The 18,055-nt window shown below is 35.3% G+C and overlaps 1 protein-coding gene across 1 annotated transcript in view; it reads left to right on the top strand.

The window, feature by feature from the left end:
* Positions 1-12,522, top strand: part of LOC107190251 (insulin gene enhancer protein ISL-1) — a 36,486-nt gene extending 23,964 nt beyond the window's left edge. The window contains exons 2-6 of the mRNA XM_015579026.1: positions 1,483-1,669; positions 4,685-4,989; positions 10,191-10,492; positions 11,524-11,730; positions 12,286-12,522. Coding sequence (XP_015434512.1) covers positions 1,483-1,669; positions 4,685-4,989; positions 10,191-10,492; positions 11,524-11,730; positions 12,286-12,522 — 1,238 coding nt within the window. The remainder of the gene's footprint in view (positions 1-1,482; positions 1,670-4,684; positions 4,990-10,190; positions 10,493-11,523; positions 11,731-12,285) is intronic.
* The last annotated feature ends 5,533 nt before the right edge of the window (positions 12,523-18,055 follow it).

Below are 18,055 nucleotides of genomic sequence, written 5' to 3'. Positions count from 1 at the left end.
TGAATTTGATTTTTTTTTTTTTTTTCGATTGTAAGCGTGTAACGATCCGACGTGTACTCGCGCGAACAGAGTGTAACATATGTCGAGATGTCGGTACATTCGGAGGGTCGATGAACATGAATCTTTGATTTGGCGAGTGGGTATGAACGGATTCAGGGTTAGACCACCCTGGTGTGTTTAAAAATTACAGCATTTTTTTCGATCAGAATTGGTCAGTAACGACAGAGGCACGTGTACGAATTTTTGTCTTCGATTTGATTTAAAGACAAATGTAACGGTCGGGATATAGCATAGAGTATACCACATGAATTTTGAATATTTCAAGGTGATTACTCGAACGGGTTATTACTATATATTGTTGACAAGGTGACTACTCATGGTTTTTGACAGTAGGACAATATTGTAATAAATATAAAAATATAAAGAATATACCTGTTTAAATTCTTGTTATTAAAGATATGAATGTTAGGTGGTTGTATCTATATGAAATGTCGCTTTTATTAACACTATGACGAAAAATTAGTTACACTGCATCGTTTTTAAATACTCGACCAACACACATACTTATTGTCTTGAAAATACATTTTTTCACTTCTTCAGAAAGAATTTCTTTCAATTGACGTGCAAAACCTTTTAAGCGTAAGTACATTTAATAGATCTGCTTGACAGACGGGCTCTCTATACGCTTTTGTTCCCTTCAACGCGCGAAGGCTCATTGATTTTACATCTCCTCCTTGAAATCTCAACGCTTTCCCCCCTTTTTTCGTACGAATCGCACCCTCGAAACAAAAGTCGATGACTGTAATTATCGTGAGATGTGTCTGAATTGGCAGCAGGACATATGACGCGACGTCAGTCTCTGAGAAAGTCATTCTGCATCGAGATTCATTGGAATATGATGCAGCCTGTAACTATACGTGATTATTCATATACGTAATATTTTCTGATATTATGTGACGTGTAATGGATATTTACACGAAAATAATCTATAATTCACACTCGAAATCCAATGTCTATGATTGTTAGCTCATGATATTTCATAAAGGGAAATTCGAAGAGATAAATATTATTCTTATGACATAAAAATACCTAAAATAACGTTATCCAGTTAACAGTTCAAGAGTTACAGGTTTTGCAACAGTACAATAATTTATGCAAAGCATACCCAATGTATTCATGCACAAGGACATTATTTTTTACCAATTAGAAACACGAAATTTCTGTTCAATTAATTAATTATTTTATGTGTATTGACTAATATAAAAATGAAAGATAACTATGAAATAATTGCTAACTCGTTACATTAAGCACAAAGAAAGGAATAAATTATCAAACAATCAATTCCTCCGTTTTGTTTCGTAAACTGTGCAGATGACGTGTCTCCCGTGTCCTTATTAATTATATGATTACGAATTTATTCCTATTGTTTCACAGATTAGAGATAGAGTATTATCTAACCGACGTTTCTTTATTTTTTTTCAGAAAGCACAAGTTCGCATTGTGTGGGATGTGGGGGACGAATTCATGACCAATGGATTCTGCGGGTTGCACCGAACTTGGAATGGCATGCGGCTTGTTTGAAGTGCGCGGAGTGCCAGCAATTTTTGGACGAGCACTGCACCTGCTTCGTACGGGACGGAAAAACCTATTGCAAACGAGATTACGCAAGGTAACGACTTATCTGATTTGATAGAACAAAGTTCGAGATTAAATCGACCCATAATGACATATCGGTTTTCTTAAGAGGGAAGACATGGAAATGTCCCCCTCCGATTTTGACGAAACTTTGTATGTCTGTTAAGCAGTCAAAAATAAGGGATACATATTTTTTTTTATCGGCTGAGACGCGACTTTAAGGGGTGAAACCACCCGTCGAAGTTTCGACCCGAAAATATTATATCGAAAACCAAAGGAGATACATGAAAACTTCTAATGGACGAGGTTTGCGGTTTTTTATGTAGAATAATATGGTGCTAACAAATTTCAAAAATATTTGCATACACTCATTATGTCAGAAGTGCATAAAATCGATGGTCTAATAATTACAATACACATACATTTTTAGTAGTATACTTCGTCCAGAAATATTTTGTGTACATTACTAACAGTAAAAAAATGATATCATTATAAACGTTATTGTAAATAACATTTCATATTGTTATAAATTTAAAAGCCAAATCGTACCTGAAACGCTATATTCCGACGCTATATATTTACCGCATAGTTAATGACAAAAAAAATAAAAACAAATTGTTAAAGAAGAATTATAGTCGCGAAATCTCGAGGGAGGGTGAAAACTGGGTACGGTCGAGTGCAATATGGTAATTAATGCAAAACTGGCAGCATTCTCGAACGACACGCGATAGTCTTTTCGGTGTACGCGTTCGCGAACGGTGGGATTCCAGGGAAATAAGGAGAAAAAGGTGCACCACCGGAGCAAAGAAGGAGGAAACGAAGAAAGTAAGAACTGACAGAGCGTTTCTTCGGAGTATTTTTATCTGAGATATACTGAGCAGAAGTTACCGTCTGCTGGGAGAAATGCATCAGCGACGAAAAAAAAAAAAACACGCAGTTCACACGTGGTTGCATCGAATCCGCAAAATTCGAACGAAAAATTACAGAGCTCTGTAAATTTCACATGTCTCCAATTTGTAAAATTACATTGTATATACATATACGTATCAAAACAACGTCGCTTGAAACAATCGTTGAAAGTAGTAAGGAGTTCTTTCGTGTTAAAGTTAGTGAAAAATTGAGAAGACAATTTAATTTAAAATATGTGTATCGCACCATAATTAAGAGGAATAGTACTATTTATTAGTACACCTAATATTTATTTACCGCAAACTTAACACTTATTTCATTGCATAGTTAGATGTTTTTGCTAGATTCAACAGCAGTGTCATTTAAATAATCGAAATTTACGATTTAAATATATCATTATATAAACAGCATTTTCTATACACATAATAAGCGCAAGATGAATTCGAAACATAAATAAATGTCGTCGGTCTGTAGCGCAAAATAGTGAAAAAAAGTGGTAACAGACACTAGCAAGAAGACGTTTCACGGATTCGTGTGACCGAAACGGCGCCCCATTTCGAACGTAATCCGAAACGAGTGGCGTCTTCGAAAGAAAAAAAGAGAAACGAAAAAGGGGGAAAAAAGGGGGGGAAGGGGAACTTTTTAAACTGGCAGCATCGATCGAGACGATCTCCCGGCAACCTGCGCCAAATATTTTTCTCCTTCGGGGACAGACGGTTTATTTGCATTGATCCATCGGACGTCGAAAATGCCTCCGAAACGAAGAAGAAGACTGGCATATCCGGTCGACACGGATTTGCCAGGCCGTAGAGACATCGATGACGCGTGTTTGTTGTTTCTATCGTCTTGTTCGAAAAGTCGAAACAAGCCGGTGGTAAAACGTTCCCTTCTGGGTGTTCCTTAACCATCCCCGGATAAATTTGTCTGATTGGGACGGAGATCTCGCTGTTATATGCAGATGATCTTACTAATATTAGCTTGTTGCTCATGAGATAACCGTTTTATTGCCGACACCTGATATTGTATTCAACTTTATTATACGAATTTTATTAGACGAAGATTAAGTGGATCCCATTATTCATATTTTTTAAGACGCCTTTAGCTGCTATTTTTTTGCGGAATGTTGTTACCACTAAATAGTATGTTTTAACAGAAACTTCTATCTTTATGAAGTTTAGTTATGAATTTGGATTAAAATGTCTATCTTTCAATGCATAGATACGGTTAATATTCATAAAGATTAAATAGGTATCATTTAAAATGTTAACACATATTTATCGTTTTTATTATTCTATGTACAAAATCATTCGAGAAATTTTAATCATGTCAACGAACTGACATTGTTATTATCTTCCTCATCATTATCAATAACATAAGATGAAAGTTGGACGAAAATGTTGTGTTACCAATTATATTGAACAATGACAATAGGAACTTCTATTCAACGCCAACGCAGTTGTCAATTATGAACTATGAAAGATGATTTATAGCTAGTACTATGTAACTTCTGTTTATTTATTTCTGAAAACTAAAAAGTGACAACGATAAAATCTGTTTCAAAAAGAATTCAATTTCAGGAAAGGTCTACTAATTTCATTGAAACATCGTGATATAAATAAACGACCAATCGATAATTGCCTGACAATCACCAGCTGCGATCACGTGTTGCATGGAAGTAAATTAAGATTTGATTACGTGCTGCATACTAATAAAATGTGTCAATATAGGACGTACTGACTAATGACTTTAATACACCTCATTCGGAGAAATCGAACAGAATTAGTTCATAAAACGATAATTGATTAATCGATTCATCGTGCTGGTTAAATTTCACGAAAACCTGTTCCTACAAAGCAACAAGTAAAATGAATAAATTCAACAGAAGAAATAAATAAAGTGAAATTCTATTTTATAGAAACCCATCAAAAATTACAGATACCTGAATACAGATTTAATAGGTGTACCTAAACTTTTGAACGTTAGACTATGTCGGCCTTCGAGAATCACAACTTTGCCCAATTCTTGAAAGTTTCCTTCCATTAAATTGAAATTATCAAAAAATTAAGACTATAAAATTATTAACGAAGAAATAACATGAATCCAATTCAAATCGACTGATCGACCATGAAATTTTTTCCAGATTGTTCGGGACGAAGTGCGACATGTGCAGCGAGTGCTTCAGCAAGGACGATTATGTGATGAGGGCAAAGAGCAAGATTTATCACATAAAGTGCTTCCGATGTTCAGCGTGCATGAGGCAGTTAGTACCTGGCGACGAATTTGCCTTGAGACAGGACGGTCTTTTCTGCAGACACGATCACGACGTTCTCGAGGGTGGAAAGCTTTGCTCTGGGGCTGGTGGTGCTGCTGGCAACGAGAATAATAACAACGCATCCCTTATGAATAACAATCACCATTTGCATCCCAATGATGGCTCGATATCAGGTAAAGAAAACATTCCGTTTTATCGATCGACTTCCTGTTGTAAACATATTGAATTAAGCTTCTGCGTGTCAGTTTCTTTTTTATATATTATATATATATATATTGTTGCAAATCATTGTTAACGTTGAATCGTTAGTGATCAAATTTCCAATAACATTAACACGTTATATAATACCATACCATACTCCGTACTTCAATCACAGTTTCCATCAAAGAGCCGATTGAAATCGGATATGTTCGCTTTCTTATTGTTTACATTAGTCACTTAAAAAGACCTGCGTTTTTATATGACTCAAAATTGACAACTCCTAACTGTACTCGATTTCTACGTTGATGTGTTATATGGACCTGTTAAAAACTTTGCTTAAGTGGACCCAGACACCGCCCTGCGAGGGTTAATTAAGAAAGCAAGTAAGCTATGTTTAATAGAATCTTTCCTTAGACTTGTCTTAAAACATTAGAAATTGAGTCTTAATTCTGACAACCTGCCGCTCTTAACATACTTCACGTGAATCGACCAATGTACTAAAAATTTGCCCAATTAATATTCCCCAATTACTGTTATCCAATATAATATTCCGCCATTGCGATTCTAGTTATTAAGGTTACAAGAGTGGCTAATTTCTGGAGCACTATCACGAAATATATCAAGACTTCAATGACAGTATCATAACTTTTATCACGCGGGCAAACGAGCATAATTTATTTGTGGATTAAATTGTCTGGACACGGACTATCAGAGCACAAAGGGCAAATTTGCAAAAGGGTATCCGCTAGAGGGGAGGCTCAAAGGGACCTCCCGACATAACGGTATTGTGTTAGGATCCTCGGGGTCGTAATTAGGTGTTGATAATTGAAGCCGTTAAGACCTAGAAGGCTTGACCAGCTCCCTCCTACGCGGCAGGATTACACGGGATTAGTGTTCTGCGTGCAAACCGTCCTAATATGTGCACACACATCGGCTGGATAGTCTGGATTAAATGTCCAATGAGGCTCGCGTTAATGATGATTTAATTACCCGGAAAATTGTCGCTGTATAACCTTACACTGATAAACGAAATGTAACAAGTTAGTGGACAAAATAGTGGAATACGTTTTTTAAAGCTTTTTTGAATTTATTTATATGATAGGTATGAGAATTTATATGATTAAAGAAAATTGCGTATGTAGGGAAGATCAGGGTAGAAAGTAATAGTTTTTAGCTAGAGATTTAATGCTAATTTATACGGATAGATTGGAGATTCGAGATTACTTCTGTAGCGATGTAATGGTTTTGGATTGTTAAAAAAATTATGACCGGGAAAATTGACCGAGCTGGGGTAAAGTTGTACACTTGTAGATTAAGCAGAATCGTGCACAATGAGCGACAGAAAATAATTAAAACTAGCAACATGACATAAATTGTCTTTTTATAATTAGCACAACATAAAATTATCTTCTTACTGAGATTCAATGACAATTCAACTAACTCTGGTTTCATAAAACTTCATATTTTAACATTTCCAAACACCATTGCAAAAGAGAAAAACAAACTGCCTGTTCATCTTGAACCTTCAGCATCTCAAAAATCTCTCGACTAAAAAGGAAAGTTATAAAATATCAATAAACGCCTGAATCACAATAAAAAAAAAAAAAATGATGACCATGTTAAAATCGTACAATGTTAGAATCGCCCGTACGTGATTTTCTAGTTGGTCTTCTCATTGACTCATGTCAGAGGGAAACGATTGCCGAAAAAGAGAAAATTGAATAAACTTTCATAAAAAAAAAAAAGAACAGAAAAACCCGAAGGAAAGGAAGAAATGAAAGAGATCGTGCGTAGTTATGTGCCACGGTAGTTGGCAGAGAGGTGCTACATTTGACACCTCGGCCACGCTGTAAAGAGTTGTCAAACCACTGCCCTCATCTGGTGTCCGTGGTCCACCAGTTTCGTGCATCGGACCAAAGATGTTTAGACGCAACAATTTCCATAAGGAAGCCAAGTGACAAACACCATAGAAAATATGCCGACCCGCGCGCGACCCGTAAGATATTGTTTACGGGAGAATTAGGAAGTACGTTCCAGCTAGCCCCTGTGTCACGTACCACGCAATTTTCAATTATCATCGATTAAGCAACGCTGTGCCACGTCGTTAGACCGTCCGTCTAAATATACGGTGAATAACAAAACTATACGGTTGTTGGTATAGGTACGCCTGAATTCGTCGTTTTGTAATTTAATCCCCTCCAAAGTACTGTGTCGTTCGGAAAGTTTGTAACGTTTCGGGCACAGTGCACTTTGTTACCTTTATACGTTTTAACGTGTCGTTTAGAAAAAAAATTATAACGATTGGGTTAAATTTACCTGAGTTGACCTTGTTTTATACACTTCTTGTTTATTACATAATATGTACTTCATATGTAAAAATAGTCGTCATATACTTTTAATAACAAATCGGATTTCGTTTGTTCTATCGCCTCTTCGGTAGTATCCGCGAACACTCGATCTCGTGCGGCCACCGAATCCTTCCGAAGGACACCGCCAAGGAAACTGGATCCTTATCGCAGCACGAGTTACTTATTACTCGTTAATTGGGAGTTAATGAAATTCGACTCTCAACAGGTTTCGCTGTTCCGCCGGCTGAAATGTGCCCCGAAAGGTTTCTGATTCCTCCTTCCTTTTTGGCTGGTTCGCGCGGTCCTTCCCTGATCGATGCGGACTAACAAGGGGAACTGAACCTGAAAATTCTCATCCTTTTGGAAACTTTCCTGATTCGTAGAACGGCTCGACACAAATATCGCGCGATGTTTATTTATTCGTCCCCGTGGCAATTAACGGGGAGAAGTCGCATAATACGGGGTGCAGTGAATCTGTTTAAAAGGAAGAAAGAAATTTATAAAAACGACGGAAGAGAGAATAAATTTGATTGAAAGTGACTGTTGGGAAAACATTTCTCGATTTTAGGGACACATAGTAGACTGAATTATAGAAATATTGTAACATTATTTTAATATAATAACAGACGATGTCAATTTATGTAGAATCACATTTACGCTTACCTTTTTCTTCGGGGGTGATCACAGTATGCACAGATAAGGTAACTCATGGAGATACTTTAAAATAGGTAACCGTACAATCAATATCTCGATTGTTTTTGAAAACTTTCGTGGTGTCCTATGTACGTACTCACATACCTACTGCAATGAAAGCTTACTACGAAGTCAATCCTTTTAGAGTTAACACTGATTTTCGAATTAGATACTGTCACTTGCTTATCCGCGTCTATCCATTACTCGCATCGTAAGCCTGGCGGTACGAGAACAAAGGAGTGCCAAGAAGTACACGTAATTATTTCATCAAGAGATTATTTTAATCTCACACGAATCACCTTATGTGTCGTCATTCACTATCGAATACATACTTAAAATCAATTATCAGTATTATGATTACCATCGATTAATATCAAGACGAAAAATCGCGGTTTAATTTCAAAATACTGATTTGCACATCTGTAACGATCGAGCACTTTCTATTCAAGTGAGCGAATATTGAAAAGATAGGCGTTATTTTATTAACCGTATTCATAGCAGTCGACTTCAAGAACACTTTTTCCTTCAATCTTGGAAATCCCAATAGAGAATGGCAAAATATATTTCAGAGAGCGTACTAATGATAAGTACCTCACCAATTTGTAATCTTATCAGTAGTCGAACACCTAAATATTATTTTAGCATATTATCAAAACTGTTCAGGACATTGAAAAAAATAGAAACAGTAAGAAATAAGTATCGTACGGTGCACGTGGTGCATTAGTACGTTTTTTTAGTGGGTTTCACATTTTCCATATTTTCGTGTTGTCGTATTATTTAAAATTACAGTACTTACAAGCTGTAAAATGAAATTCACTCGAAATAGCACGAAGAATAATAATTACGCAGCACGTATTTTTATATTTTTATATCTCGACAACGTGAAACGACAAGCAAATTAATTACCTGTTTCACTGTTCTCCCAAATTTTATTTCCGCTCCTTAAATCAATATATCCAACGAAAACACTGTAAATATATTTCTTTATAGAGATACACAAATGGTCCAATATAGGCAACTTTCCTTAACAAATATATATTTTAAAAAATCAACGCATCGTTTGTCCTTCATTTCGGGTCATATAGACCCGAGAACAGCAGGGTTAATGTATCAGGAAGGTGTTCACGATCGTTCTTTTCGGACCGTATACCGATCACGGAATCCCGGTCAAAGTTTACTCGTCCGTAATATCGTCTCTGGTCCCTCGAATACGGAGCAGGCATTTGTCTTCGCGTTCTCCATCCGCCATGTTGAACCACTATCCGGATCTCCCATTAGCTGGCGAAGAAGGTTTCGCAAGACCGGTTAGGACGATAGTCGCAGCCGAACACTCCGCTCCGGCATTCTCCTGATTTAGTCGCGTTGCTCTTCCCCGCGAAGAGTCGGACTTTCTTCCAAATAAGCGGCGAATCAGAGCGGGGAAGTGTCGGCGGATGAATGCAGCCAGCTTGCAATTTGTGCAGTGTTCCTGTTTAAGCCTCCGCCTTTTTTCTTTTTCGCGCGCGGCAAGATAAGTGGACACCTCCGTGCAAGCGACAAAATTCGGACGTATCGATCTAATGTTCGGCGAAGAGAAGATCGCGGTATTTAAAACCTGATCCCTGACACGAGACCGTGATCAAACCAATTTGTTTCCGAAACCTGTTTGAATGGTTTATGATTGCTAGAGAATTGAAGATTACGTCGAGACTGCGGATGAGGTATAGAATACTTTTTGGAATTTCAATTCAATGGTGAATTTTTTAATACCTTTTTAGTTTGAGATATGTCACGTTTTACCTCTCATTTTTCTATCGTTGGTATCGAAGAAGAATCGTAATTTCTTAGGGAAATTGGATTCTCGAAAATTAAAACATACCGATTCGCTGGAATGTTTAATAATATACTATAAGACACATTAACATGTTTTTGTCTTGTTCAAATACTTTAACAATTACTACCAATTTTTTTTTTACCAAATCTTATTTAATCACCCTCGTATACCACTTCACTTTTATACCACAAAATCAAACATTTTACAATAGCTTCGAGAACAGGGAAAACAAGTTAAAATATTCCTAGAAAATTCGGATCCCAAAGGATTGTCATAAACGACGGCTACGTTAACTTAATTGTCGTCGATGTGTTCGCAGATTCCGGGTCTGAGAGCGGATCGCACAAAGCGAGCGTGGGTGGTAACCGCGGATCAGGCAGCCATAAAAGCAGCGGCGGTTCCGATGGTAAGCCAACCAGGGTCCGTACAGTTCTGAACGAGAAGCAACTTCACACTCTGAGAACTTGTTACGCGGCGAATCCGCGGCCAGACGCGCTGATGAAGGAACAGTTGGTGGAGATGACGGGCCTTAGTCCGCGGGTGATTAGGGTATGGTTTCAGAATAAACGTTGCAAGGACAAGAAAAAAACGATTGCTATGAAACAGCAAATGCAAGAGAAGGTGAGCATTAAAAGTTAAATGTAGAAACGAACGTTGTCAATCGAACACAGTGAATTGTTTTGAACGAAAATTTAAAAAGCAAAGGAATAGATGTTGGAAACACTGTGAAAAACATTTGTGATCTGTTTGGAAAAGCTGTTATGACGATCCCACTCTGTAAATTTACTAAGATAATTTAATCATATAAATTTAATAATAATAATATCCCAAAAAATTGCTCGTCACCCACGTCTTGAAACTGTTTTATGTTAAAATTGAGTCTATATTACTTCAAGAGTAACTTAATATTTATAATACAATAGGCAACAATGTGATTTAACTAAAATATAAGACAGTCGAACAACAGGTAACGTGTCAACACGTGTGAGATATTTCTGATCTAACAATAAAAATATGCGAGCAATTTCGACGAATCAAATGATAAGACTTTAAAACCGCTAAGTGGGTGGAATTATTAGGTGTGGACACGAATAATCCCCTATTTCCTTAACAAAATGATAACATAGTTTAAATTCTGTGTTCGTGTTCGATAAACGCACCGCAGAGCAATGACAAATACGTATCGTTAATCGAAAGGAATAAATATAATTATTATTCAGTTCACATAAGTCGAAATAAAACACAATTTTGCTGTTATCGTAATTTAACCTTCATTGTAAATGGACATTTACAAGAAACATTGTATGTATGTATAATTCCTTCCGGACAGCCTATGATTTTCAATGAAACAAATATTAAATTTATTAAAGAATAGGGAATTACTCATTGCTGCATCTAACATTTGATACGATTGACTTAACATGGAGAATACGTGGAAAATATTGAAGTGCAGTGTCATGTAAATAGAAATATATAGACTTTACATACGTTCTATTTACTAAATTAACAGTAAAGTCACCAATTATTCATTAATTATTCCATTACAACGCGTTAAAGAGGTGACAACGAAATCGAGAAAAATTCTCAGAGACTTGACGATTGTTCGCATTTCAAGCAACAATTTTAATGAGTCGAAGTGCTTTTTATTGCAGGACGGCCGTAAATTAGGCTTCGGTGGAATGCACGGCATTCCCATGGTGGCCAGTAGTCCCGTGAGACACGAGAGTTCCATAGGAATGACGCCACTCGAGGTGCAAGCTTATCAACCACCGTGGAAAGCACTTTCGGACTTCGCTCTCCACACTGATTTAGACAGGCTAGATCCCAATACCCCATCTTTCCATCATTTGGTATCACAGGTAATTGTATTTGTTATTTCTTTACTATAATAACATCATTAAAAAATATAATCGTATTGCGTACCATAAGTTATGTATAAAGTGTTTCATTAAACATAAACAATTTCATTCTTCAAAGTGTGGTGCACAAATGAGTCACTTACTTTGAAAAATAAGGAGTTGTTAGAAATAGTGAAAAATGTTTTACGTTAGCTGCTTTTGTTAGAAATATTTTTGGTGTCTTTAATTTGATGACTTACCTGAAGTGTGATTATTGAGGTAGTTGTGCACTTTACTGTGGACAAAATACTGTATGCTTGAATATTTGTGTAAATACGGATAGTCGTGAGTTGTTATGAAGGGCAGAAATGGGGTAAGTGTGTCAGTTATTGAGGCCCCCTTCTGGTTACTGTGCCCTTAGATTATTTTGTAAAATTATATAATCATTAAAATGAATGTAATTGTCATATGTATAAGAGCACAGTAACTGACACGTTTATCCTACTCACTCTTTAAAAGTTTACACAATGAAAATTCATCAGAGTTTGCTACACGTTCCATAATTATCATTTTCAGATGCACGGTTACGATCTTCACGGTGGACCACCTCAATTGCCGCCACCGGGGATGCTCGGTGGACCAATGAACGACGGGGGAGGCGGCGGGGGTGGGGGTCCCCTGCCACCCCCTGGGCCCCATCACCCCGGCGGCGGCGGTCCTGACATGGGACAGCATCCTGACAGCACAGATAGCTACGTAACTTACCTCGAAAGTGACAGTGACTCCCTTCACCACGATACAGGAAGTCCATAGTGTTGTGCAGTGTGGCCAGAACGAAAGTGTCCGCTTTCTTCGTGGTCTTCTTTTAACAAGTGCTTGAAGAGAATAGTAGTCTGCGAGAACAAATAGGGTGGCGTGGACACCCAGGAGTCGGTGGATGAAAGTTGCTTGGAAGCTCGTAGCTTCTCTGAAAACAAAAAAAAAACAAATGGCCTCGACCCTTTCGCGCTTGGCCATCGTATCGGAGGTAAAGCGTGCACGACGTGTCGATCAATCGGGGGAATCGATACCTTTAATTATTAACTTGGTTCAATTTTGATCGAAACAAACTGACCGATTGAGAAAATAACAGTTTAATGAACGGGTATTGAAAACTGGTCAAATTGAATTTTTAAATTAATGTTACTGATATGGATTTGAGTATTATGGTAATTAAAAGTCAGTAATTGGTGGTTTGTTATAATTAATCAAGTTTTCACTCTCCGGAAGAGAATTGTCTGTCTCATTTCGATGATTTATTCGTCAATCTCGGTGAATTCCATTCGTAACAGAAACGTATTGTCCGTAATATTCAAGATTATTTTAAGCTGAAACTATATTTTTTACATACATAGAGATACCTGGTATGTTTGAATGCATACGAATGGAATAATTATTTTACAAAGAATAATTGTACAATGAATTATTTAAAAAGTACTCGAATACTCAAATATGTACAATAGATTTTAAATTCTACCACTATGCACGAAAGGGTTAAGAACCACCAATTTTTCAGATAACAAAGAAAAAAAATAATTCACAGGAACATGAGCTTATATAACGAAGGATCGAAACGAAAGTCGAAACAAATAATTAGATATTATTGTAAGATAAACAGTAATGAAAACTTGCGTGTCCGAAGAGCTCCGATCATATCTCGGGGGCGATTTAAGTCGGCAATTATTTAAATATATTATTTTGCCAGAACGTAAGCGTCGCGCTCGATATTTCGCAATTACACACACTTGTATCACGAACAAGACAAAATTCGATTAATCACGAATACTTCTGTTCAGAAGAAATCTCAGGTAGAATGTGCGTAATGAATCATCAAAAATATCGACGATCGAGTGTTCTCGACGTAACGAATTGTTCGTTCACTACGAAACGATGATAAACGAGAAGACGGTGTAAACCATTGTAATAGTTTTCAAACGAAATTATTTTTTAGTTTACATTCACAAAGTATGTATCTAAAGAATCACGAACTATCGTTCGAAACAGAGAACATAGAACGCGGAGCTAGTATAATTTGCATAGAACGTAAAACGAACAGCGAATATAATAATTAATTTCGATGTTTATAAAATTAATTTGCTGCTGACGCTTTTAAGCAAAGTTCATTCACGTGCACTGAAACTGTGAAACGAATAACAAACACACGATTCAATAATTCCAAGATAAAAAAGTAAGAGAATCAATTTGATTAAGTATGAATTAGTGACTGGTAATTAATCAGTCAGCCCGGAAGAAATTACAGTTTGTTCAATGTTCGTATACTTTCAGTGAACGTTGAGTGATGGGGTGCAATAAACGTAGTAAAATTTTTTCTTAAATCGACATTCAACAAACATACAAAATTATGTAATGAAATTGTCAATTATTCTGTTGGATATACAGTATTTTGTTAAATTATCGGAGGATAATTAGTAAAGGATCTAGGTTGAATGATTTAATTAAACGAAGTTGTAATTGTATCTAAAATCCTACTTCGCGTCGAAATCTAGCGATTACCGTGAAAGTTTATACGATTTCGTATTTTTTGCGCTTTGGCTGAGCTTTGTTTATTCCCGAGTTTCGTTAAGTTCGTTTAGACGACCAAAGAGCGTTTTTATCATTGAGAGAGGGAGGGAGAGAGAGAGAGAGAGAGAGAGAGAGAGAGAGGGGGAGAAAGAAAAAAAGAAATAAAATGGGAGAACGACGCAGTATCGTCGACAGAGTTTGGAAAAATTGTTGTATAAAAACAAAACAGGGAAATTAAGGTGGAAATGTGTGTTCGTGATAAATAAAATATTTATTTGAAGAAAATTTCGATTGCATAACAAGGACGTCTTTCCTGTTACTGTTGAAATTTATTGAAAAAAAGTCAGATGTTTTCATTATTTGAGAAGTCCCATCTTTAACTTCCAATAATTTTATCATCCAATTTTTTATCCATATTTAAGAAGATACATTATATTATTAATTATCTCTTTCTATGCAATTCTTAGAGAATACCAGTCTAAGTCAGTATTACATTTTGTTATAAAGTACTAATAATAACGACTCCATTAAAGATTATCATTTTTTTTAACAACACTGACCTTAGTTAATGTTAATTTAATTACAATGTTAGAATTAAAAACAAAATACATTTATATTGCATTACTTTTCTTATCACCTAAAATTTGTTACATATTTCGTTAATTTTTAGTGTACAAGAAAATGAAAATAATCTGCATATAAAGAATACTTAATAACCATTACCAAGAGTTAAATCATAAATTTTCGGAAAACCATACGAATTTTATTTCTTGAAAGAGTTCTATTTTGAAACATGAAATATTTTAATTATCCTCTGTATAAAGGAATTATGTATCACATTTATTACAGGTATGTATGAATCTTTAGTGTTAAGAGAATTCAATGGAATATGTACAGTGATATTTAAATAATTCTCTAAATTATATTAAAAACTTATAATTTGGTTAAGAAAAGTTTACTAATCTGAATTAACGGTTGGAACCAATGTCTTTTGTAAAATTATTGATGAATTTATCCTCAGAGAAAAATGTTATATGTATTTTCATAAAATCTCCATTACTGTAAGTATATAATATTTCTCTCTTACAAAAGACTCAAATCTGTACCGATGATAATCAGCAAGATTAAGTTATTATCTGGTTGCAAAATATTTTACGTAGATTATGTCAGTTTTAAAAACTCTACGATAATTCAGTTGTAACATATTAAAGGACAGGAAAACGACCTTTTCTTCATAAATAATCTGCAGATTTTATGCGTTCATACAATATGCGATTGTGTAAAACTCTGTAATCATAAATTTAGTAAAAATTAACGGCATTTTCATTTTAATAGTAATCTAATAACACCCTCAGTGTGGGTGACAGTTTCTGTTCAATTCCAGATTCTGCAAATTAGTCCACGAAAATCAATATTTGCATAAACATCCGCCGCTTAATCGTAAATGAGACTTAAAACTGACCAAGTCTAACGTAGTAATCACAAATTAAAAGTAATCCATGTCAAAGACATTTAAAAAAAAACATTAAATAATAAATATTCGAAATACAAGTCCAAGTTGATAGTGCCTTTCTTTCATGAGAAAGGAAAAATCAAAAAAGGACAGTATCCAACTCTGATCGTCAGACTGCGTTATCGAGAACAAAGGAAACGCTCATTTTGCACTGTAAATATAATTGTGTCCACTGTGAATTCGGGATAGAATATACCGACAAGGCGCATCCTACTCATAATATCGATACCCAAATAGCCGAGACACGTATAAACGATAAAAAAAAAAGCAGAATAATATCGACGATAGCACGTTACTCCTGATTTACGTTGTAAGTCGTGTAAGCGCAAGTATGCAATGTATATACATTCGATTAATACCAAAGTGTGCGGAGCTTCATGTGAACACGGGAACGCACTGAATTGTAAATAATAATCCCCCCCTCCCCCAACCCTACTTTTTATTGTCGCTAATTAGTGGTTCGTTTTAGTGGTGATTCGTTTAGATGTTTGTATAGAAAATCGTTCCACATCGATCCTCCTGTAATGTACTTGTATGAAAGGGTGAACATCGTGAACCTAACGTTTTCGTAATCTATTCGGATCGTCTTCGGATTTGTATGATATTTCTATACCGACGCACACGTAATAAATTGTCCAACTAAAGCATTGGTTTACTGATTGATTTGCAACACACCCTCATCCCATTTGTGACTATTCTGTGTTAATTGTTTTAACATTTTACCAAGGTAAGGGAGACCAGGGACAAACGTAAAACAATCTTTCTTATAAGTTCTTTATAAGTTATTTAGAATAAAAGTTTTTCATAACTGTTACAGTAAGAACAGATGTATGACAGTTTGAAACAGTTATTTTTAGAACCATTTCAACCCGTGGTTTTAAGAGAGCATACCCTTAAGTACTAGAGGGTAATAAAAGAGAGAGCGGGGGTTGGCGGAGACGAAAGCCAGGTCCATCAGTAAACAGTAAACCCTGGCGACGAGCGGCCCACCGACGCATTGGCGACGTTTTGGTGAGTGAAAGTGTGTTGGGGATAAGGGAAAATGTGTTAACTACATTAAAATACTTTAATAGAAACAAAATTGACGGTAAACGAATAATGGCCGCGTGGCAGTAAAACACCGTGTACACGTTATCGACGTGTTGATGATCATATATACGTGTAAAATAATACATAATATCCTTATATATTAATTCTTGATAATATATCGGAAATAATAAATAAATTGCAAATTAAATAAACGAAAAATAACTTGCCTCATAAATTTATATTTATTGAAAAAATGTTTAAATATTATATTACAAATCACAGGAATCTGTGTAAATTAAACTATGAAAAACTAGTGACAGTACCTATGGCAACTGTTCAACCATAGCGGTAACCTAAACAAGATACAGTCTAAAAAGCAAATAAATAAATCAATTCAAAATAATAACTTAAACTATTATTATACAGGAAATATTATAAGACTGTAACATTTATACAGTAGACATCTATTCGGTTTATTTAGTTGCAGTACATTGTAAAATCTGTAAATGCAAATAAGGCGATATCAGAAAGAACGGGTCTGCGTATATTTCAAACTGCACTACTAAATTGTACTGAAATAGGTGTATACGTAGAAAAACATAATTTTACACGTAGAAAATAGTATTTAAACTCTTAAATTTTATCATTTAACGATATCGCGACTACTTCTATAATTACGAAAAATAAATGCAACAATTGTATCGATGAATAAGATACAATTTAGATATTTGATTAACGACGATGAAAGTGAAGAATTGATTGAGCAGATAATGGGGATAGTGTATAAAAAGTTACAGCAACATTACTTTGAACTTTCAGTGAGGAGTTTTAAGAAACTTCATTGTATGGTTTATATTAAATATAAACCACATTTTTTTATGATGACTGTAAACTACTGCTTGAACATCCACATAACTGATTAACTGTATCTTACATATACAACAAGAACGTACTAAATACACATAAATATTAAATAATGTTTCACATATCTATATATCCAACATGAATTGTATATAGATATATATAATATATATTACTTATATACATATACATATATGTATATGTATGTATGTATCTATATAAGTAATGTCGTCTAATATAACATTAAGTAAAAACAATCTTGTACATTCATGTAATAATAAGCGTACAGTATGAGTGACCTTACAAATATAGGAATGTGTAATCACGCGACAAATGTAAGAACAGTTATTGTTCTTTGTCGGTTGAAATAATAAAAGAATT

Source organism: Dufourea novaeangliae, unplaced genomic scaffold, assembly GCF_001272555.1.
Source record: "Dufourea novaeangliae isolate 0120121106 unplaced genomic scaffold, ASM127255v1 scaffold168, whole genome shotgun sequence".
NCBI classification, from domain to species: domain Eukaryota; kingdom Metazoa; phylum Arthropoda; class Insecta; order Hymenoptera; family Halictidae; genus Dufourea; species Dufourea novaeangliae.
This window is presented reverse-complemented; position numbering and strand designations above follow the sequence as displayed.